Below are 20136 nucleotides of genomic sequence, written 5' to 3' on the forward strand. Positions count from 1 at the left end.
GAACCATCTAGTATGACACCAAGACTTTTTACCTGTAAGGATGGGTGAACTGTGGAGTCGTCAATATTGATAGAGAAGTTGGGAGAATTTTTTAAAACAGAAGCGGTGCCAAAGAGTTGGAGTTCCGTTTTATTGCTGTTTAGTTTAAGTAGGTTCTGAGAGAGCCAAGATCTAATTTCAGATAGACAGTTAGAGAGGGAGATTGGTGGAAGGGATGCATTTGGATTGGAGGAAATGTACAGCTGGGTGTCATCAGCATAACAGTGAAAATCAACGTTGTATTTGCGGAAAATGTAACCAAGGGGGAGCAAATAGATGATAAATAAAAGAGGGCCTAGAACTGAGCCTTGGGGAACTGCTGCAGTAACCGGGGAAGAACTAGAAGAGTGAGATTGAAGTTGAATGAACTGAGTACGATCCGATATGTATGCGGTGAACCAGGCTAGTGATATGTGACTAATGCCGATAGATGCTAATCTTTTGAGAAGTATGCTGTGAGAAATGGTGTCAAATGCAGCACTTAGATCTAGTAAAACCAGAATGGAGAGATGACCTGAGTCTGCTGCCATTAGTAGATCATTTGTGATTTTTACTAGTGCTGTCTCCGTGCTGTGTTGTGGTCTGAAACCAGATTGGAATTGTTCATATAGATTATGAGAATTGAGATATGAGTGAAGCTGAGAAGTAACACCTTTTTCAAGGATTTTGGAAAAACATGGTAATTTAGATATTGGATGAAGATTATCAAAGTTGGGGGGATCCGCACCGGGCTTTTTGAGAATCGGAGTAATACAGGCAGTGTTTAATGCTGCAGGAACAACTCCGGTACTGAGGGAAGAGTAAATGATGGTGGATATGAGAGGAACCAATGATGGAAGACAGGCTTTAAGTAGCATTGTGGGGAGAGGGTCAAGCAGACAGGTGGATGATTTGGATTCCCTGATTAAATTTGATGTCTCAGTTGCAGAGGGGAGACTGAAACTTGAGAAAAAAAGACTTGGAGTTGTAAGGATGGGTTCAACTTCTGAAACAGGATCTCTAGTAGCATGGAGTTGTTGGTGAATATTTGAGATTTTGGATGTGAAGAAGGACATGAGGGAGTTGCAATAGTCAGAGGAAACCATACTGTAAGCAATAAATCAGGAGGCTTTGTAATTTGGGAGAACAGAGGAAAAAAGGGTCTTGGAGTTACCTTCACTCGAGCTGATTAAATTAGAATAGTAAACTGATTTAGCTGTGTGAATGGAGTCTTTATAATGCAATAAGTGATTCTTATATAGATCTTTATGGATTGTGAGGCTGGTATTCTTAGACAAACGTTCCAATCTGCGTCCTTTGAATTTAAGACAGCGAAGGTCGTAGTTAAACCAAGGTGCTGAGCGGTTAAATGAGACAGATCTTTGCTTAGTTGGGGCAAAAGTATTGAGAATGTTATTTAGATTAAAATTATAGTTAAAAACAAGATCCTTGGGTGATGAGGTAATGTGAGCAGGCTGTAGATAAGATATTGCAGTGGAGAATGCATCAAGATTTATATTGTTGATTTTTCTAAAAGCAATATTGCGAGGGATATGGGTTTTAGAGGCCTTTATAGTTACATTAAACGTGATTAACTTATGATCTGAAAGAGGAAAAGAACTGGCTATGCATTGGGCCGGGGTAATACCCGAACAGCAGACGAGATCCAGAATATGGCCTTTGGAGTGAGTGGGGGAGTTGATATGCTGTTTGAGTCCAAAACTATCTAAACAGGAAGTAAAGTCTCTGGTAAGAAGATTATTTTCATCCATGTGAATGTTAGTCACCAGTGATTATCAGATTGGGAGAGAGTATGGAAAGGTGAGTGAGGAGAGCAGTAAAGTAATTTAAGAAGTCCTTATTCGGCTTAGGTGGGCAGTAGACAGTGCATATGATGGTAGGAGTGGATCCAGGGAGTTGTAATGCGCTGTATTCAAATGAGTGGAAGGATGGAGCAGAGACTGGAGAGACTTTCCACTGCTTCCGTGAATTACCGCGAGACCTCCACCCCTCCCTGACTCCCGCGGTTTACAGATGTAAACAAACTCAGGCGGAGTGGAGTTATTGAGTGAAATAAAGTCATTATTAGGGTGTTGCCAAGTTTCATTCAGGCAGAGAAAGTCAAGTTTATGGTCAGAAAGGAGATTGTGGACAAGATGCCCTTTTACCATAAGAGAGCGAATGTTCAGTAGGCCGAAGTTCATGGTGGAGTTGCCGTGTTTGACCGTATGCTCAGCCGACCTGGCTAGGTGGGCTAGCATGCGGTGGTTGGCAGTTCGGGTCTTTGTATGGGAAGGACAACGGGTTTTGGACCAGAAGGAGCTGACTGCGCCAGACTCTTGGACACAGAAACTTCGTTGGGATCCTCGATGAATTTATCTGCGGCGTGGCTGGAAGGCGATGTCTGGATGGAGATGCAGGGCCGCTGGTGGAGGAACCGGCAGGGAAAAGCGCAGCCATAAAAGTTTGTGAGCAGAATATTGAAGAAGAGCAGTCACTGGGTAGTGGACGATGGACAAGACGACCCAGGTGAGCACGGACCACACCCATAAGCCGTGGATCCACATCTTTGTTTGACTGTTGAGGCTGAGCGAGCGTGTTTAAGCCCCTCAGACAGGCAGTTATTTCAGTCAGATGGGAAGGTTTTCGAAAAGGTTCAAATAACAGTTCAGGTGGGCATCCAAAATAGCACAAAATAGCGTAAAAATGTATAAAAATGTATAAAAGTAACGTAAAACTACTAACAACCGGTGAGCAGCGGCAGCCAGACGCGCCAGCGTTCACTCACCAGGAAAGCAGAATACCTAATGCTGTCTGTTGATGTGTGTCTTAGTTATTCAGGTTAATGCATTTGCCTGTGGGCCATATTTCCATTCTGACTCTCTTTTTGCACACATCTATTTCCATACTGCTGAGCTATTATGGTTCAGTCACACTGATTTCTTTGGTATAAATGAAGCCAAAATGTCGGAAAAACTAAATCATCGTCAACATCACATGTCAACATGGTAGAGCCATTGTCAGTGATTTCTTTAAAGATCAAGTTTACTCATATTTTAATACATTTGCAGTGGTCTTTAGTATGAATGGATTACTTTTAAGGCATTATCTGAGGGGGAAAAATGCTCAGATGCTTCTGTTTGAGGATGTAGAAGTCACCCGGAGGAGAAAGTAGCTTCAGAAGGCAGGCTTTGGAGTCAAATTTCCTGATATTCAGGCATCTTGCCTCTGATTAGCTAACAGCAATGTGACTCTACCACTGACTCTGTTTGCTCTGCAATGTTGATGTTTTATCTCACAAATAACACAAGCATGGAGGAGTTCTGCTGTATTGTGGAGTTGCTAACGGTTATCTTCTACTAGTCGAGACATTCTCTTCTGATTCCTGCACTCTAAATTAACAACAGCCATCCCCGTCGTGTCCATGATGATGGATGAGTCCATGAACGTTAAGTGACAGTGTGACGTAGATCTGTCAGGCTTTTCAAATCCTCAAGTTTCACGTCTATTTTCTATCAGAAACGAATGCAGCAGATAGGTGGAGGAGACTGTTTTCATGTTCAGCTTGCATGAAAAACTCAGAGTGGCCAATCGTTTTCAAAGAAAATTAGAAAACCTGCTTTTTAAATCACATTCTATACATGCTGTATATGATATAATTTTCTGGGGTAGAATATTTGAACACATGAAAAGACGAATTCTAGCATCCAAATCAAGTCAAAATGAGACACAAATGTTCAGAAATTCACATCAGAATGTGCCTAAAGCTGTAAAATGTCTGGACTTGCGTTCCTCTGAATTATTACAACTAGAAGCTGCTTGTTTGCAGCAGCTTGTGAAAGATTTGTTAGGCAGCAGTCGCCCAGCTGTCCTACAAGTGATACAATGGGCCATTTCTACACAACTCCAGTCAGGATGAAGGATTGGGAATCATAGACCCTTTGCCATGTTCTGGGAGATGACCCAACAGCCTCCAGAAAATCGGTTTGGTCAGTCGCGTCTAAATCACAAACTAGCGACCAGCGTCGCAGCCTACTGTAGACTTCGGACAGACTTTAAAGGGAATGTTCCGTGATTGAATGAGAAAAAGTTAATGTGCATGGAGAAGTAAAAGACAGATATTCAATCTGAAAGATGCTTTAACTAGTGGTAGCAACATTATGGTTAGCTTTGCCATCAGCACCCTGCGCAAAATGAATCTGAACATGTTCACAACCAATCTGTTTCCATTATTTCTAAACGCTCAGTTAAACATTCAGAACTTGAACCAAATGCATAATAATAATGGGTTGGGTTTATAAAGCGCTTTCCTAGTAACTCAAAGCACTTTTCATTATTCAGGCAGTTTCACACACACTGTCAGTGATGGTAAGCTACTATCCAGCCACAGCCGCCTCTGACCGTGGTGAGGCTGCCGTGTTGCCATCGGCCCCTCTGACCACCACCATGACAGGCAAGTCAGGTGAAGTGTCTTGCTTTGTATATACAGTTTATATACACATGAAAGCTCATCAATTACTCAATGAAAATTTTACGTGTATGTCTTGTTATTGTCTGTAAAAAAATCTATGGGTCAAATAATCAACCAGAAGCAGCCAGTGAAGACAGTATTAGGGTTTTAATGGTGGCTTGGTTACCTGCAGGTGAGTGTTTCATGGTAGGGTTTGATGCTGGCGCTGCGATCCCTCCGAACCGGCCCAGGCTCGATGGTGGGTAGTCCTGTGGCGGAGGTGGTGGTTGTCCACGTGGAAGAAATCCTCCTCAGATGATGGAGACTCCGCCTCAGACGCTGCACACACATAAATATCTACTCAACCCAGCAGTACAAACAAATGCAGTTTTGTATTTAGACTGTAAAAATATTCCCATCTTTAGGATTTTAGCTGAGTTTTTCTCCAGTCAGATTCATTTTATGTTATTGTATGTTTTGTATTATTTCATTCAACAGCATATGTTTATCGTATTCCTCATTTAAAAAAAAAAATTGTATGCACCAGGAATATGGGGGAGTGCATATGCAATTTCATATTTTCGATGGTTTGAGATAAATAAATAAATAATAATAATAATAATAATCAGCTAAAAGTGACTCGTTTGTGATGTGTTTGGCTAAACCAGAGCTCATTTTACATGTTGAATCCTTTTTTACCTGACTTTATTCAAGGAGAACAAAAGCTGTAGTCAGGGTTAATTATGGATTATTATGGGTTGTGAGCTGCTGGTTTTATTTTTTTTATTTTTTATTTTTTTGTAAATTATCTTTGTGTTGTCTGCTCTGTTTCATTTCTACTTGACCTTTCCTTGTACATCTCCTTTAAGCCCCATGAGATGTCTATGATGCTGTTGTTACACTCCTGCTCAGACTCCATTAAAACCTGGTTGACTGGGAACTTCTCATGTCAGTTCTCTTTTTCGCTCTTCCTTCTTCCATCTCAGGAACATTGCAAAGCTGAGTCCCATTCTGTCCCGCTCTGATGTTCTCCACACCTTCATCTCCTCACGCTTAGACTACTGCAACTCTCTTTACACGTGTCTGAGCAGAACCTCCTTGAACCGTCTACAGGTGGTTCAGAATGCCTGTGCTCGGCTTCTGACCAAGTCCTCCAAACACACCCGCATCACCCCACTTCTCCTCCAGCTTCACTGGCTGCCAGTCAACTTCAGGGTTCATTTCAAGATCCTGGTTCTGGTCAATAGGGCCTTACATGGACAAGCACTGGTGATCTTCTCAGACCCTACACCCCCAGCAGGTCCCTGAGGTCCACTGACCTAAGCCTACTGGTTGTGCAGCACCAGGCTAAAGACCAAAGATGACAGATCATTTGCTGCTGTGGCCCCCAGACTCTGGAACTCTCTCCCCCTGAGCTAGAGATCAGTGGACTCAGTAGCCTCCTTTAAAAAGCAGCAGAAAAACTGTTCAGACTGGCTTTTCCACGACTTTCATCACCACCCTCTCCTTATTCTGCTCTTTCTACCCACCCCGCTTTTCCCGAGATCCACTTCCTATTCATCTTTCCTATTCAGTTTCTCTTTCCCTTTCCTTACATTTCTAATCTAATATTTTTCTCATTATAACCACATTCTTTAATCATTATTTTAAAAACTTTGTCTCCGTCTTCGTCTTCCTCCGCTTATCCGGGTCCGGGTCGCGGGGGCAGCATCCCAATTAGGGAGCTCCAGGCCGTCCTCTCCCCGGCCTTGTCCACCAGCTCCTCCGGCAGGACCCCAAGGCGTTCCCGGACCAGATTGGAGATGTAATCTCTCCAACGTGTCCTGGGTCGACCCGGGGGCCTTCTGCCGGCAGGACATGCCCGAAACACCTCCCCGGGGAGGCGTCCAGGAGGCATCCTGACCAGATGCCCAAACCACCTCAAATGGCTCCTTTCGATCCGGAGGAGCAGCGGTTCTACTCCGAGTCCCTCCCGAATGTCCGAGCTCCTCACCCTATCTCTAAGGCTGAGCCCGGCAACCCTACGGAGGAAACTCATTTCGGCCGCTTGTATCCGCAATCTCGTTCTTTCGGTCATTACCCAAAGCTCATGACCATAGGTGAGGATTGGGACGTAGATCGACCGGTAAATCGAGAGCCTGGCTTTCTGGCTCAGCTCCCTCTTCCCCACGACAGATCGGCTCAGCGTCCGCATCACTGCAGACGCCGAACCAATCCGCCTGTCGATCTCCCGATCCCTCCTACCCTCACTCGTGAACAAGACCCCGAGATACTTAAACTCCTCCACTTGAGGTAGGACCTCTCCCCCGACCCGGAGGTGGCAAGCCACCCTTTTCCGGTCGAGAACCATGGTCTCAGATTTGGAGGTGCTGATCCTCATCCCAGCCGCTTCATATTCGGCCGCGAACCTACCCAGCAAGAGCTGAAGGTCAGAGCTGGATGAAGCTAGGAGGACCACATCATCCGCAAAAAGCAGAGACGAGATTCTCCTGCCACCAAACTCGACACACTCCACACCACGGCTGCCTCTAGAAATTCTGTCCATAAAAGTGATGAACAGAACCGGTGACAAAGGGCAGCCCTGGCGGAGTCCAACCCTCACTGGGAACAGGTCCGACTTACTACCGGCTATGCGGACCAAACTCACGCTCCTCTGGTAAAGGGACTGAATGGCCCTTAACAGAAAGCCACCCACCCCATACTCCTGGAGCGTCCCCCACAGGGTGCCCCTGGGGACACGGTCATAAGCCTTCTCCAAATCCACAAAGCACATGTGGATTGGTTGGGCAAACTCCCATGCACCCTCCATCACCCTTGCAAGGGTATAGAGCTGGTCCACAGTTCCACGGCCAGGACGAAAACCACATTGCTCCTCCTCTATCTGAGATTCAACTATCGATCGGACCCTCCTCTCCAGTACCTTGGCGTAGACCTTTCCAGGGAGGCTGAGGAGTGTGATCCCCCTATAGTTGGAACACACCCTCAGGTCACCCTTCTTAAAGATGGGGACCACCACCCCGGTCTGCCACTCCCTAGGAACTGCCCCCGATGACCACGCAATGTTGTAGAGACGTGTCAACCATGACAGCCCTACAACATCCATAGCCTTGAGATACCCAGGACTAACCTCATCCGCCCCCGGGGCTCCGCCGCTGTGTAGATGTTTGACTACCTCAGCAACTTCTGCCCCCGAGATCGGACAGTCCTTCCCCAGGCCTCCCAGCTCTGGTTCCTCCTCGGAATGCGCATTGGTGGGATTGAGGAGCTCCTCAAAGTATTCCTTCCACCGTCCGACTATAGCCTCAGTTGACGTCAGCAGCTCCCCATCCCCACTGTAAACAGTGTGAGCGAGTTGCTGCCTTCCTCTCCTGAGGCGCCGGACAGTTTGCCAGAACCTCTTTGGAGCCGATCGATAGTCTTTCTCCATGGCCTCACCAAACTCCTCCCACGCCCGAGATTTTGCCTCGGCAACTGCCACTGCTGCACCCCGCTTGGCTATCCGGTACCTGTCTGCTGCCTCCGGAGACCCACAGACCAGCCACGCCCTGTAGGCCTCCTTCTTCAGCCTGACGGCTCCCCGAACCTCTGGTGTCCACCAGCGGGTACGGGGGTTGCCACCACGACTGGCACCGGCCACCTTACGACCACAGCTAGCAACAGCCGCCTCGACAATCGCAGAGTGGAACAAGGCCCACTCGGACTCAATGTCCCCCACTGCTCTCGGGACGTGGTCAAAGCTCTGCCGGAGGTGGGAGTTGAAGACCGTCTTGACAGGTTCTTCTGCCAGGCGTTCCCAGCAGACCCTCACTATGCGTTTGGGTCTGCCAGGTCTACGCGGCATGTTCCCTTGCCATCTGATCCAACTCACCACCAGGTGGTGATCAGTTGACAGCTCCGCCCCTCTCTTCACTCGGGTGTCCAAAACATACGGCCGCAGGTCAGATGATACGACTACAAAATCTATCATCGACCTGTGACCTAGGCTGCCCTGGTACCAAGTGTACCGGTGGGCATCCTTATGTTCGAACATGGTGTTCGTTATGGCCAAACTGCGGCTTGCAAAGAAGTCCAATAACAAAACACCGCTCGAGTTCAGATTAGGTGGGCCGTTCCTCCCAATCACACCCCTCCAGGTCAAGCTGTCATTGCCCACGTGAGCACTGAAGTCCCCCAGCAGGACAATGGAGTCCCCTGATGGAGCACTATCTAGCACTCGTCCCAGGGACTCCAAAAAGGGTGGGTACTCTGAACTGATATTTGGCCCATAAGCACAAACAACAGTCAGGACCCGTTCCCCGACCCGAAGGCGCAAGGAAGCTACCCTCTTGTCCCCCGGGGTAAACCCCAACACACAGGCAGAGAGTCTCGGGGCTAACAAAAAGTCAACCCCAGCCCTCCGCCTCTCACCCGGAGCAACTCCAGCAAAGTAGAGTGTCCAACCCCTCTCCAGGTCTCGGGTTCCAGAGCCAATGCAATGTGTCGAGGTGAGTCCGACTATATCTAGCTGGTACCGCTCAACCTCTGCCACAAGCTCCGGCTCCTTCCCTGCCAGCGAGGTGACGTTCCATGTCCCAAAAACTAGTTTTCTTGTCCGGGGATTGGACCGCCAAGGCTCCCGCCTTGGTCTGCCACCCGATTCGCATTGCACCGGACCCTTCATGTTCCTCCTGCGGGTGGTGGGTCCACAGTTGGACGAGCCCATGTATCCGGTTCGGGCTGGGCCCGGCCGGGCCCCATGGGCGAAAGCCCGGCCACCAGGCGCTCGCTCACGGGCCCCAACCCCAGGCCTGGCTCCAGGGTGGGACCCCGGTAACCCTCCGGGCCGGGTACTCCGACTCTTCGTTTTAACCGCCATGAAAGATCCTTCGAACCGTTCTTTGTCTCACCCTTCACCTAAGACCAATTTGTCATGGGAGACCCTACCAGGGGCACTAAGTGCCCCAGACAACATAGCTCCTAGGATCATTAGGGCACTCAAACTCCTCCACCACGATAAGGTGACGGTTCAAGGAGGAGTTTAAAAACTTTGCTTTTATATTTTGCATTTTTTGTTCTAGTGAAGCGCCTAGTATTTTTATCTTGAGAGGCGCTATATAAAATATTGTTTTATTTGGATTCCCACAGGTCTGTGCTCTTGCGCTGCCTCCATCTGTTTGGTGCCATGAAGCAGTTTGGCAAAGCAGCACTGAGAATAACCGTCTCTCTTTTCCACCGTCGTCTGCAGGGTGACCTAGTAAAACTGCCTAAGAATTCTGAATGAACCCATTCACAACATTGCATCATGAGAGCTTGCACACAAACACTCACTTTGGTACAAGATGCTGGTTTATGTCATGCACTGCACTGAAACGCTGTAAAGAAAAACAACTCACAAAGCAAAGGCCTCAGCTACCTTTCTACACACAGGGCTATGGCATTGTCAATGGCAAAGTATTGGGAAAATAAAGAATAAAATCAAATTGTTGTGGATCATTTAAAAATAATTATCCATTATTGGCGTGTAGACTGTTCCCGAGAGGCTTCACTGACTTATTTGCTTTTTTAATTTCATGGGTAAATAAACCTAAACATTATTCACAGGCCAGTTAAGCTGCATGTGGCGCTTTCTGATAATGGATCATGATGACATCATGTATAGATCTGTGTAGTCCATTCAAGTGCAGATAAATTAATACAAAAACAAAATGACCTCACCCTTACAATGCTGCAGAATACCTTTCATAGAAATCCCAAAAAGTCCTAAAAGACCAAAAATAGAATATTCTTAAACTCTGTCATCTCTGAGTCATCCCTTAACTCAGTTGCAACGACAAATCCCCAGATAGGTGGAGACCCAAATGAGACAACCTCAAAGAGAAGCTCTAGAAGAAATGCAAGCCTATAAGGATGAGATTACATTATGTGCAGATATTGTATATTTTTGCTCGAATGTGTCTAAATCATCCCAGAAAATCGTGTCTAAAGTATATAGGTCTAGAATCTTTGGGAGAGGCCATGCTCGGGGTCCTGCGCCTGTCGATGACATCACACTAGATGACTGGCTGAACGTACGACTTACGGAAGTTACGTTACCACGTTCTTAAACATTTAAGAAGCATACATTTCATTAAAAAAATGGCTAAACTCTTCCCAAAACCTATGTGAAAGAACAAAATCGAAAAAGAGGTGCAAGATATTTTGGCCGAGTGGTATTGCCGTAGTATGATGACGTCATCAGCAGGCGCAGGTCCTCGAGCAGATCCAGAAGCAGCACCAGAAAACTAGCATCGGCATTGCATTCTCTCGATGGAATCAAAGTCTGAGGAGTCACACTGAGGTTGCATGCTTTCTGCTCTACAAGTGACAACATTTACTGTAATTTCTTTATTTATTTTTATTTTAGCTAGCGACAGTCACGGCAATATGGTGTAAAATTACCCTGATATGTATGTACTGCTCCCTAGCTCCAGGAAAATACACACTACTACTTTAATAAAATGATTATGTGAATTTACTTTGCACAAGACTAAGACAAATGAGATTTTAGGATTGTGAAAAAGGTGTGATGTGCCACAGCGAGACCCAAAAAGAGAAGAAAAACAAAGCCTAATTCTTTGTACATTTGGATTTGAACACTCAAGGTGAGAATGACTGCTGCTGTACCTTGTTTTCACAATTTTTGTGAAATCCAGAAGAAGTGAAATGACATCTATCAGACGAGCACTATGCTTGATGATCGTGTCAATCACCACCTACGATCCAGCCTCCACAACGGAAATCGTTAGCAAATCAGGAGCCAGATGCAGATGTACAGTGGGAGTTGAGTTTTGTTGACACATTCTCATCCCTCTTTATAACTTTTTGAGAAATGTATCCAGCTGTGTGTTGCCTCCCTCACGTTTCTCCTCTCATCACACACACACACACACACACACACACACACACACACACACACACACACACACACACACACACACACACACACACAGTCATGTTGACACAGCTGTGGCTGTGAAAGGGAGAACGCTGCTCCAAGCAGTAGATGTGCTCTATTTTTTTTTCACTCAGCTCTTTAAGAATTACGCTCTTTCATTTGATGTCAGAAACTCCGAGAGCAGGAACCCCTTCTTTGCTGAAACAAGGACTAAAAGATTAACATGTGTAGAGAGGGCTGCTTGATACATTTGACCTCATTAAGGTGGACTGTTTGGCCATTTTAGGATTATTTCAGCTGTTTCTAAGTAAAACAATTTTGATTCTGGCTTTTGAATACTGCTGAGTAACAATTCTGACCTTTAATATTTTGGTAAATTATGTTCTTTTTCATGAAGGCGTCTCGGAATCTTGTCAGTGAGGTGTAAATCAAGACAATCCTTCCTGACTGAATCCTTTACCTTGTGTATGGATGTCTTCTCTCCCTTCTCAGGTCCCTCCTCTGAGTCAGAGCAGGTGTAAGCATCGCTGGGGTTGAGCAGAGGAGCAGGGCGTGGTCGGTGCAGTGGCTGGAACGTGAGCTGGGTGGTTAGCAGGCTGCTAACAGCCCGCAAGGATGTGCAGGTGTGAGCTGGTAACGAAGGGTCAGCAAGCAGGTCTGTGATCAGTCCATGGGCCTCTCCCATCACTGCTATGTCCACCATGACGGTCGTGCCTGATGACTGCATATTGAAAGAGAGAAAAGTGAGAAATAAACGCTTCATCTTCTGCAGCTAGGGGTTTGGTGCTAATTAAAGGCTGGGTCTGATAGTGACGGGCGTGAGGAGCAGGTGTGTAAACTATGTCACCATCTCCCCAGTGAGGCCATACTCTAGATGACTGTGACACTTGCTAAAAGTTGAACCCTTGCTGTATTGTCACTTCAATATTCTCCTCATCTGAATAAGTCTGATTTTTTTTACCTTAAAACAAGAGAATTGATGGCATGTCTCCTTTCTGCCTTCAACTTATAATGAAACTTGGAAAATGTATATTTTTCCAATTATAACATTGCAGAGCCAAGGTGTTCTTTAAAAATATACATAAAAGTATCTTCATTTAAAGTTGGGCATTTTGGATGATAACACTGACAAATGGTGGCGTTGAACCAAGATCCTGTTCTAAACTTATAAATATTTACTAACCTATCACGTTGGAGCAGTAGCATAGTAGATAGCTTACTGAAGGTCCTCAGTACAAACAAACCAAGTTTATTGACAGCTAGTCTGAGCCCAGAAAAGAACTACAAGTCTACATTTTCAGTTGTCCAAGCACCATTCATTTTTATAGAGAAAACCATGAAATTAACATACAGTTTTTATATATTGATTTATATATTGACCAAGATCATATTTTTGCACTTTCATTGCATCCCAGGATCAATGGAAGTGCAGAAATTTTTGAAAGGACTGTCTAAGCCTAGTTCACGATGCGTTTTAAACAATCGGCTGATTTTCAAGGCATAAGAGACCACATACGTAGTATTCAACAATCGTTTTGGTCTTGCAGTTTGTGGTGCGCAGCAACTTGGCAAATACTACACACTACACACAAACTGCTTTCACTCACGAATATCTTCTGGTCAGATGGGAAATCTTGCAAGTTAAAATTTGACTTTGAAGTAAACAAACATGGTGGAGGAGGAGCGTACTGTGAGCTTCCGTCACCTCACTTTCTTATTGGCTAAGCATCACATTCAACAGGGAGCAAGTCCTTTTTTCCTTGAAAATAAGCTTCCAGGAGCAAAGTAAAAATAGCTCAGTGTTATCTTTGACCAGGACATGTCATTTAAATCCCAAATTAAACCGATTTGAAGGATTTCCTTCTTCCACCATTGGAATATTGCTAAAATTAGAAACATCCTATCCAGGAGTGATGCGGAATAACTGGTTCATGCATTTGTTACCTCAAGACTGGATTACTGTAATTTATTAGACATAACGGTCCTGCCTCAAGTGAAGGAGTTTAAGTATCTCAGGGTGTTGTTCTTGAGTGAGGGAAAAATGGAGCGTGAGATCGATAGGCGGATTGGAGCTGCATCTGCAGTGATTCGAGCATTGTACCGGTCTGTCATGGTGAAGAGAGAGCTTCGCCGAAAGGCGAAGCTCTCGATTTACCAGTTTATCTACGTTCCTACCCTCACCTCTGGTCACAAGCTTTGGTGAGAGGGAAGTCTGGGCCCCTCTGCCTAGAATGTTGCCCCCGCGACCCGACTCCAGATAAGTGGCCTAAAATGGATGGTTAAAAGTCTAATTCAAAGAGAAGACTGAAGTTATTGTTTGTAGAAATAAGAATAATAGGATGGAGGTTATTGCTCAACTTGGCTCCAGAGGAATAAAGACAAAGATCCAGATAGATTTTATGATCCTCATCCTCACATATAACACTCTTAGTAATCAAGCTCCACCACAATCTGATTGTTCCATAAGTTTCCAACAGAGCACCTTACTCTCAGACTGCAGATTTACTGGTGGTTCCTAGAATATCTAAAAATAGGATGGGAGGTTGATCTTTTAGTTATCGAGACTCCTTTCCTGTGGAACCAGCTCCCAGCTTTGGTCCATGAGGCAGACTCCGGGTCTACTTTTATGTTTATGTTATTTTATGTATTTAGCAGACGCTTTTGTCCAAAGCGACTTACAAGTGATAATCGGCATATTGCCTTTGAGGCTAACAACAACAATAACAACAACAACTTGACATCAATCATGGAGAGGAGAGAATAAGGAGTGGACAATAGAGAGGGGGGACGGATGCAGGTAGAGTGCTAGTTAAGAAGATGCTCTCTGAAGAGCAGGGTCTTCAGGAGTATCTTGAAAATTGAAAAGGAAGCTCCTGTTCTGGTAGTGCTTGGAAGGTCATTCCACATTTGTGGAACGATGCATGAGAAAAGTCTGGATTGTCCTGAGCATGGTGTAGGCACTGCTAGCCGACGATCCTGTGATGACCGGAGCGGCCGGGCCAAGACGTAAGCCTTTGCAAGAAGATTCAGGTAGATGGGAGCCGTACCATCTCGGACTTTGTATGCTAGTGTTAGCAATTTGAATTTGATGCGTGTTGCTAGCGGTAGCCAGTGGAGCTCAATGAACAGAGAGGTGACATGTGCTCTTTTTGGCTGATTGAAGACCAGACGTGCCGCTGCGTTCTGGACCATTTGAAGAGGTCTCACAGTACATGCTGGAAGACCAGTTAGAAGGGCATTGTAGTAACTGAGGTGGGAGATGACAGTAGATTGCACCAGGAGCTGGGTGGAATGTTGTGTTGGGTATGGTCTGATCTTTCGTATGTTATACAGCGCAAAGTGGCATGAACGAGCAACAGAGGCAACATGATCTTTAATGCTCAGGTGTTCATCAATCACAACACCCAGATTTCGAACTGTCTTTGAAGGAGCCAGAGATAGGAAATCATTTTGGATTGAGATATTGTGCTGTATGGATGGTTTTGCTGCGATGACAAGTAGTTCAGTTTTAGAGAGGTTGAGTTGGAGATGGTGGGATTTCATCCATTTTGATATGTCAGAGAGACAGTTTGATATTCGTGCAGAGACAGTGTGGTCGTCTGGTTGAAATGACAGACAGAGCTGGGTGTCGTCTGCATAGCAGTGGTAGGAGAAGCCATGTGATTGAATGATCTCACCCAGTGAGGTGGTGTATATGGCAAAGAGAAGAGGTCCTAGTACAGAGCCCTGGGGGACTCCTGTGGCAAGATGGTGCACGGTAGAGGATTGTCCAAGCCAAGATACACTAAATGATCGTCCTGTGAGGTATGATTCAAACCAGGCGTGTGCTTTCTATGTGATGCCCATGCTAGAGAGTGTGGACAAAAGGAAGCCATGGTTGACGGTGTCAAATGCAACTAATAACTCGAGCAGGATAAGCACTGAGGATTTGGCAGTCACTCTAGCTTCTTTCAAGGATTCCGTCACTGCTAACAGAGCAGTTTCAGTGGAGTGGCCCTTTTTGAACCCAGATTGGTAAGGGTCAAGCAGACAGTTTTGTGAGAGGTATTCTGTGATCTGCTTGAAAGCCACCATTTCAATGATTTTGGACAGAAAAGGGAGGAGAGAGATAGGTCTGTAGTTCTCCACATGATTTGGAGGAAGAGATGTTTTTTTTAGCAGTGGTTTAACCTGAGCATGCTTGAGAGAGGTGGGAAATGTACTGGATGTCAGTGATGCGTTAATCACATGTGTGACTGCTGCAGCTACTGTAGGAGCAATAGCTTGGAGCATCTTAGTCGGAATGGGGTAAAGTGGGCATGTAGTAGGGCGGCTGCACGTGAGAAGCTTGGACACACAGTTCTCAGTGATGAGGGAAAAGAGGAAAATGAAGCAGTAGGGCCTGAGATGGTTGGGCTAGAAGGAGTTTGTGGTAGCGAATGTTCAGGAGTGGCCAGCTGAGTATACTGTTTGCTTATAGCTGCCACTTTGTCAGTGAAAAATGAGGAAAAGGTGTCAGCTGATAGATTGTTGGTAGGAGGTGGAGATGGAGGGGTGAGCAGAGTTTTGAATGTTGAAAATAGTTTCTGAGAGTCAGTAGAGCTGAGAATTTTGTGTAGAAGTTTTAGTGTAGAAAGCTTTCTTTGCATCAGTGATGCTGGCAGAGAATGAGGACAGCAATTCATGAAATTTCAATTGATCACCAGGATCTTTTGTTTTGCGCCATTTCCGTTCCACAGCTCTGAGATTGGTGCGTAGAGACCGGAGGGTATCATTTAGCCAAGGGTGCGACTGAGAGGATCTAGCAGGTCTAGTGGCTAAAGGGCACAAGTTGTTAAGACAAGAGCAGAGTGTGGAGCAGAGTGACAAGGTGGCATCATTCACTTCTTAAGCAGAGAATGTGCTGGGAGATGGAAGAGTGGAGGCAACAAGAGAGGAGAAGTGGTTGGATGCCAGATTGCGGAGGTTGCGGGGGAATGAGACCATTGGGGAGGAAACAGTGGACCTACCTTGTAGAGTCGTGCTGAAATGGATGAAGTAATGATCCGAAGGATGCAGCGGTGCGACAGAGATTGTGTCTATGGCACAGTTTCTGGTGAAAATGAGGTTGAGTGCTTTTCCAGCTTTGTGAGTTGGAGGACTTTGTACTAGTTTTAAATCAAATGATGACATTAGTGACAGGAAGCCTGATGAGCTGGGATTGTCCAGGTGAATATTCATGTCTCCAAGGACCATTGTGGGACAGTCGTGCTCAGGAATGGAGGAGAGCAGGGTGTCGAGTTCATCAAGAAAGTCTGCGAGTTGACCTGGTTGTCGATATATGACAACCAAAAAAAAATTTTTTTCGGTAGTTACCTGGATGGCATGGTATTCAAAAGATTTTTATTTAGTGATGGGTAGCAACTGACTGTATATCCATTTGTTGGAAATTAACATGCCCGTTCCACCACCTTGGCCAGATGCACGTGAAGTGTGGGAGAAAGTGTGGTTAATGGAAAGAGCAGATGGAGTAGCATTGTCACACGGTTTGATCCAGGTCTCAGTGAGAGCTAGTGCATCAAGTGACTAGGTGCATTAAGACTAGGCTTAAAACATTTTTATTTGCCAGGATCTATGGTTAAAATCTGATGTTAGCCCAGGTTTGGTCAAGTGGGGGAATAGAGGGAGGTAAAGTGCACAGTGGGGAACACAGTCAGTAAGCCAATTCTCCCTTACCCTGCCTCCCACACAACTCCAGTTCCAGTAGTTATGCTGCTATAGGCTTAGACTGCTGGATGACATACTGACCACTTTCTGCACTCTGCTTCTTTCTTCTACCACTAACCTCCAGTGTGATTATTTCCAATTTTTTTTAGCTGTGAACTTAATTGTATCTCTGTTTTCTCCGCAGAAGAAGCTATGCTCGTGTTCTGCTGAGCTTTGATAGTTTCCTGGAGGGAGCCATCAGCTGGCACAATGCTGCTAACCTCTCACTCTCCTGATATTAACATTTTACTTTCTTTAACATAGAGAGTACTACTACTAGTTCCTCTGTTTATTTTTTGTGTCAATCTGCTGTCTTCTCAAACCCCCATGTGGTCAAGGCAGATGGCTGATCATACACAGGTTCTGTTAGAGGCTTCTTCCTGTTTAAAGGGAGTTTTCCTCTCCAACCTCGCTACATGCTTGCTAAGTATGAGGATTGCTGTAAAGTCTCAGATACAAGTCAGTGACTCGATGCAATCAGTTGGGTTTCCTTAAATAGGATATTTTTATGTAATTGGCATAATGAGCTAAACAATTGGAATGTTTTCTTTTTAAAGTGCCTTGAACTAAGTACAAGCTGAATTAGTGAATGCCTTTCCATTTTCTGATCCTAGCTTTTCATCAAATTTAGCATCTAAAATACACAATACAGTATTATTTTTAAATTTCACCTAAAGAAAATCACATTTTTCTCCTGTAACAGCTAGGAGTGAACATTTGTGGATAAACTAACTAACATCAGCAGTCATTGGAAGTGTTGTTCCACTTCAGTGCCTAATGAGACTACAGAAACTACTCAGAAAACACAACAAGATTTCCTTTAAAAGTGCATGCAGCTGAAAAAAATACCTCCTCTTCAGCATATGGTGCAAAAATAATGCCAATAAACAATGCACGAAGCAAGCCAGTTGTGGCAACTGCATTCAACTCTAGTGTCATACCAGGACACTCTGTGAAGTGTTTTATAGCCACTGTATCACACCAGTCTACAGTCACGCACTGTACACATCCACTAACTCATCAAGACATTATTTTATACCTTACATGGATTATTTTAGCTCGCAGAAGCAAAAACAGGAGGAGTACTTCACAGCGGTGGATGCTGACGCGCTCGTCGCCTGTTCAACATCTGTACAACAACATCAGACTGAAACACTTCCAGCACATCTGGCCTTGATACGTAATGAATGAACTCATTTGCAGTGACTCAGCTGGAATCTGACCTTTGACCCTCCTCACCTTTTAAATGACCCACTGCTTTCTGCTATTTCTGATCATCTGCTCTGGACACGTCAGCTCTGTGTGAGCTGGCCTTGTTTTAACAAGATAAAATAAAAAAAGTTCACAACCCATAAAGCTAATTGGTGCACTTTAACAACCACATCGAAGTGCAGGTCGATCTCGGCTGCCAAATAATTTATATGAAAGGGCCACGAGTTCCACTTTTACCCTAAAATAATGTTATCAGATGTTTCGCCTCAAATGCCCCATTCACTTTCACACCAGCTGCCAGACACCCAGAATTTCTCTGTTTACACTGGCTGAGCAGCAGGCGCTTGACCTGAGCATCACTAGCATGAACTCCTTTCATTCGTCTCCATTTGTGGGAACGGGAAAGGGTTTGCAGTTTATTTTCTAAGCATCTAATCGGATGCATCAATTTTACTATATATATATATATATACATATATAATGTTTTCTACATGTTCTAGTGGTAGAACCCAACCTATTTGTTTATTTAGTTCAGGGAATGATCCCGAGCATGCAGGTAGATTATTTATGGAGTAGTTTCTAATTTCTTGTCTTTTTTATATATATATTTTTTCTCCTTGTTTTCTTTATCTGCATGATTGCATTAATTAACAGCATTTGCACAAGTCTGACTGCTGCTTATTTAGAGGCGGGTGTAAAAGGTAATCTATGAAAAACATTAAGTTGGACAAAGATGGAGACAATCCTTTCAGGATGCATCTCTTAGTGATCTGCTGGGGCGTCGACTTCTGGACAGGAACGGGCGTCGCGGGCGTTGACTTCTGGACAGGAACGGGCGTCGACTTCTGGACAGGAACGGGCGTCGACTTCTGGACAGGAACGGGCGTCGACTTCTGGACAGGAACGGGCGTCGACTTCTGGACAGACACGGGCGTCGACTTCTGGACAGACACGGGCGTCGACTTCTGGACAGACACGGGCGTATATATATATATATATATATATACATATATAATGTTTTCTACATGTTCTAGTGGTAGAACCCAACCTATTTGTTTATTTAGTTCAGGGAATGATCCCGAGCATGCAGGTAGATTATTTATGGAGTAGTTTCTAATTCCTTGTCTTTTTTTATATATATTTTTTCTCCTTGTTTTCTTTATCTGCATGAATGCATTAATTAACAGCATTTGCACAAGTCTGACTGCTGCTTATTTAGAGGCGGGTGTAAAAGGTAATCTATGAAAAACATTAAGTTGGACAAAGATGGAGACAATCCTTTCAGGATGCATCTCTTAGTGATCTGCTGGGGCGTCGACTTCTGGACAGGAACGGGCGTCGACTTCTGGACAGGAACGGGCGTCGACTTCTGGACAGGAACGGGCGTCGACTTCTGGACAGACACGGGCGTCGACTTCTGGACAGACACGGGCGTCGACTTCTGGACAGGAACGGGCGTCGACTTCTGGACAGACACGGGCGTCGACTTCTGGACAGACACGGGCGTCGACTTCTGGACAGACACGGGCGTCGACTTCAGGACAGGAACGGGCGTCGACTTCAGGACAGGAACGGGCGTCGACTTCCATCGACTTCAGGTCCGGGGGCGTCGGCTTCGGGTCCGGAGGCGTCGACTTTTGGTCCGGAACCAGAACCATCTGCTTCGGGGTCAGAACCGTCTGCTTCTGGGCCGGAACCGGAACCGTCTGCTTCGACGCCCGAACCTTCGGCTTCTGGGCCGGAACCGGAACCGTCTGCTTCGGTGCCCGAACCTTCTGCTTTTGGGCCGGGACCGCCTGCTTCCGGACCGGTATCATCA

The 20136-nt window shown here is 45.4% G+C and overlaps 1 protein-coding gene across 6 annotated transcripts in view; it reads right to left on the minus strand.

Moving 5' to 3' along the window:
• The window catches only part of LOC107388602 (cGMP-inhibited 3',5'-cyclic phosphodiesterase 3A), a 123132-nt gene that overhangs the window by 35017 nt on the left and 67979 nt on the right, over positions 1-20136 (minus strand). For all 6 annotated transcript variants that reach the window (XM_054732906.1, XM_015964170.2, XM_015964169.2 and 3 more), the window contains 2 exons: positions 11842-12102; positions 4656-4807 (listed from right to left, as the gene is read on the minus strand). In XM_054732906.1, the coding sequence (XP_054588881.1) occupies positions 4656-4807; positions 11842-12102 (413 nt within the window). The remainder of the gene's footprint in view (positions 1-4655; positions 4808-11841; positions 12103-20136) is intronic.

This window comes from Nothobranchius furzeri, chromosome 4 (genome assembly GCF_043380555.1).
Source record: "Nothobranchius furzeri strain GRZ-AD chromosome 4, NfurGRZ-RIMD1, whole genome shotgun sequence".
Classification (NCBI taxonomy): Eukaryota; Metazoa; Chordata; class Actinopteri; order Cyprinodontiformes; family Nothobranchiidae; genus Nothobranchius; species Nothobranchius furzeri.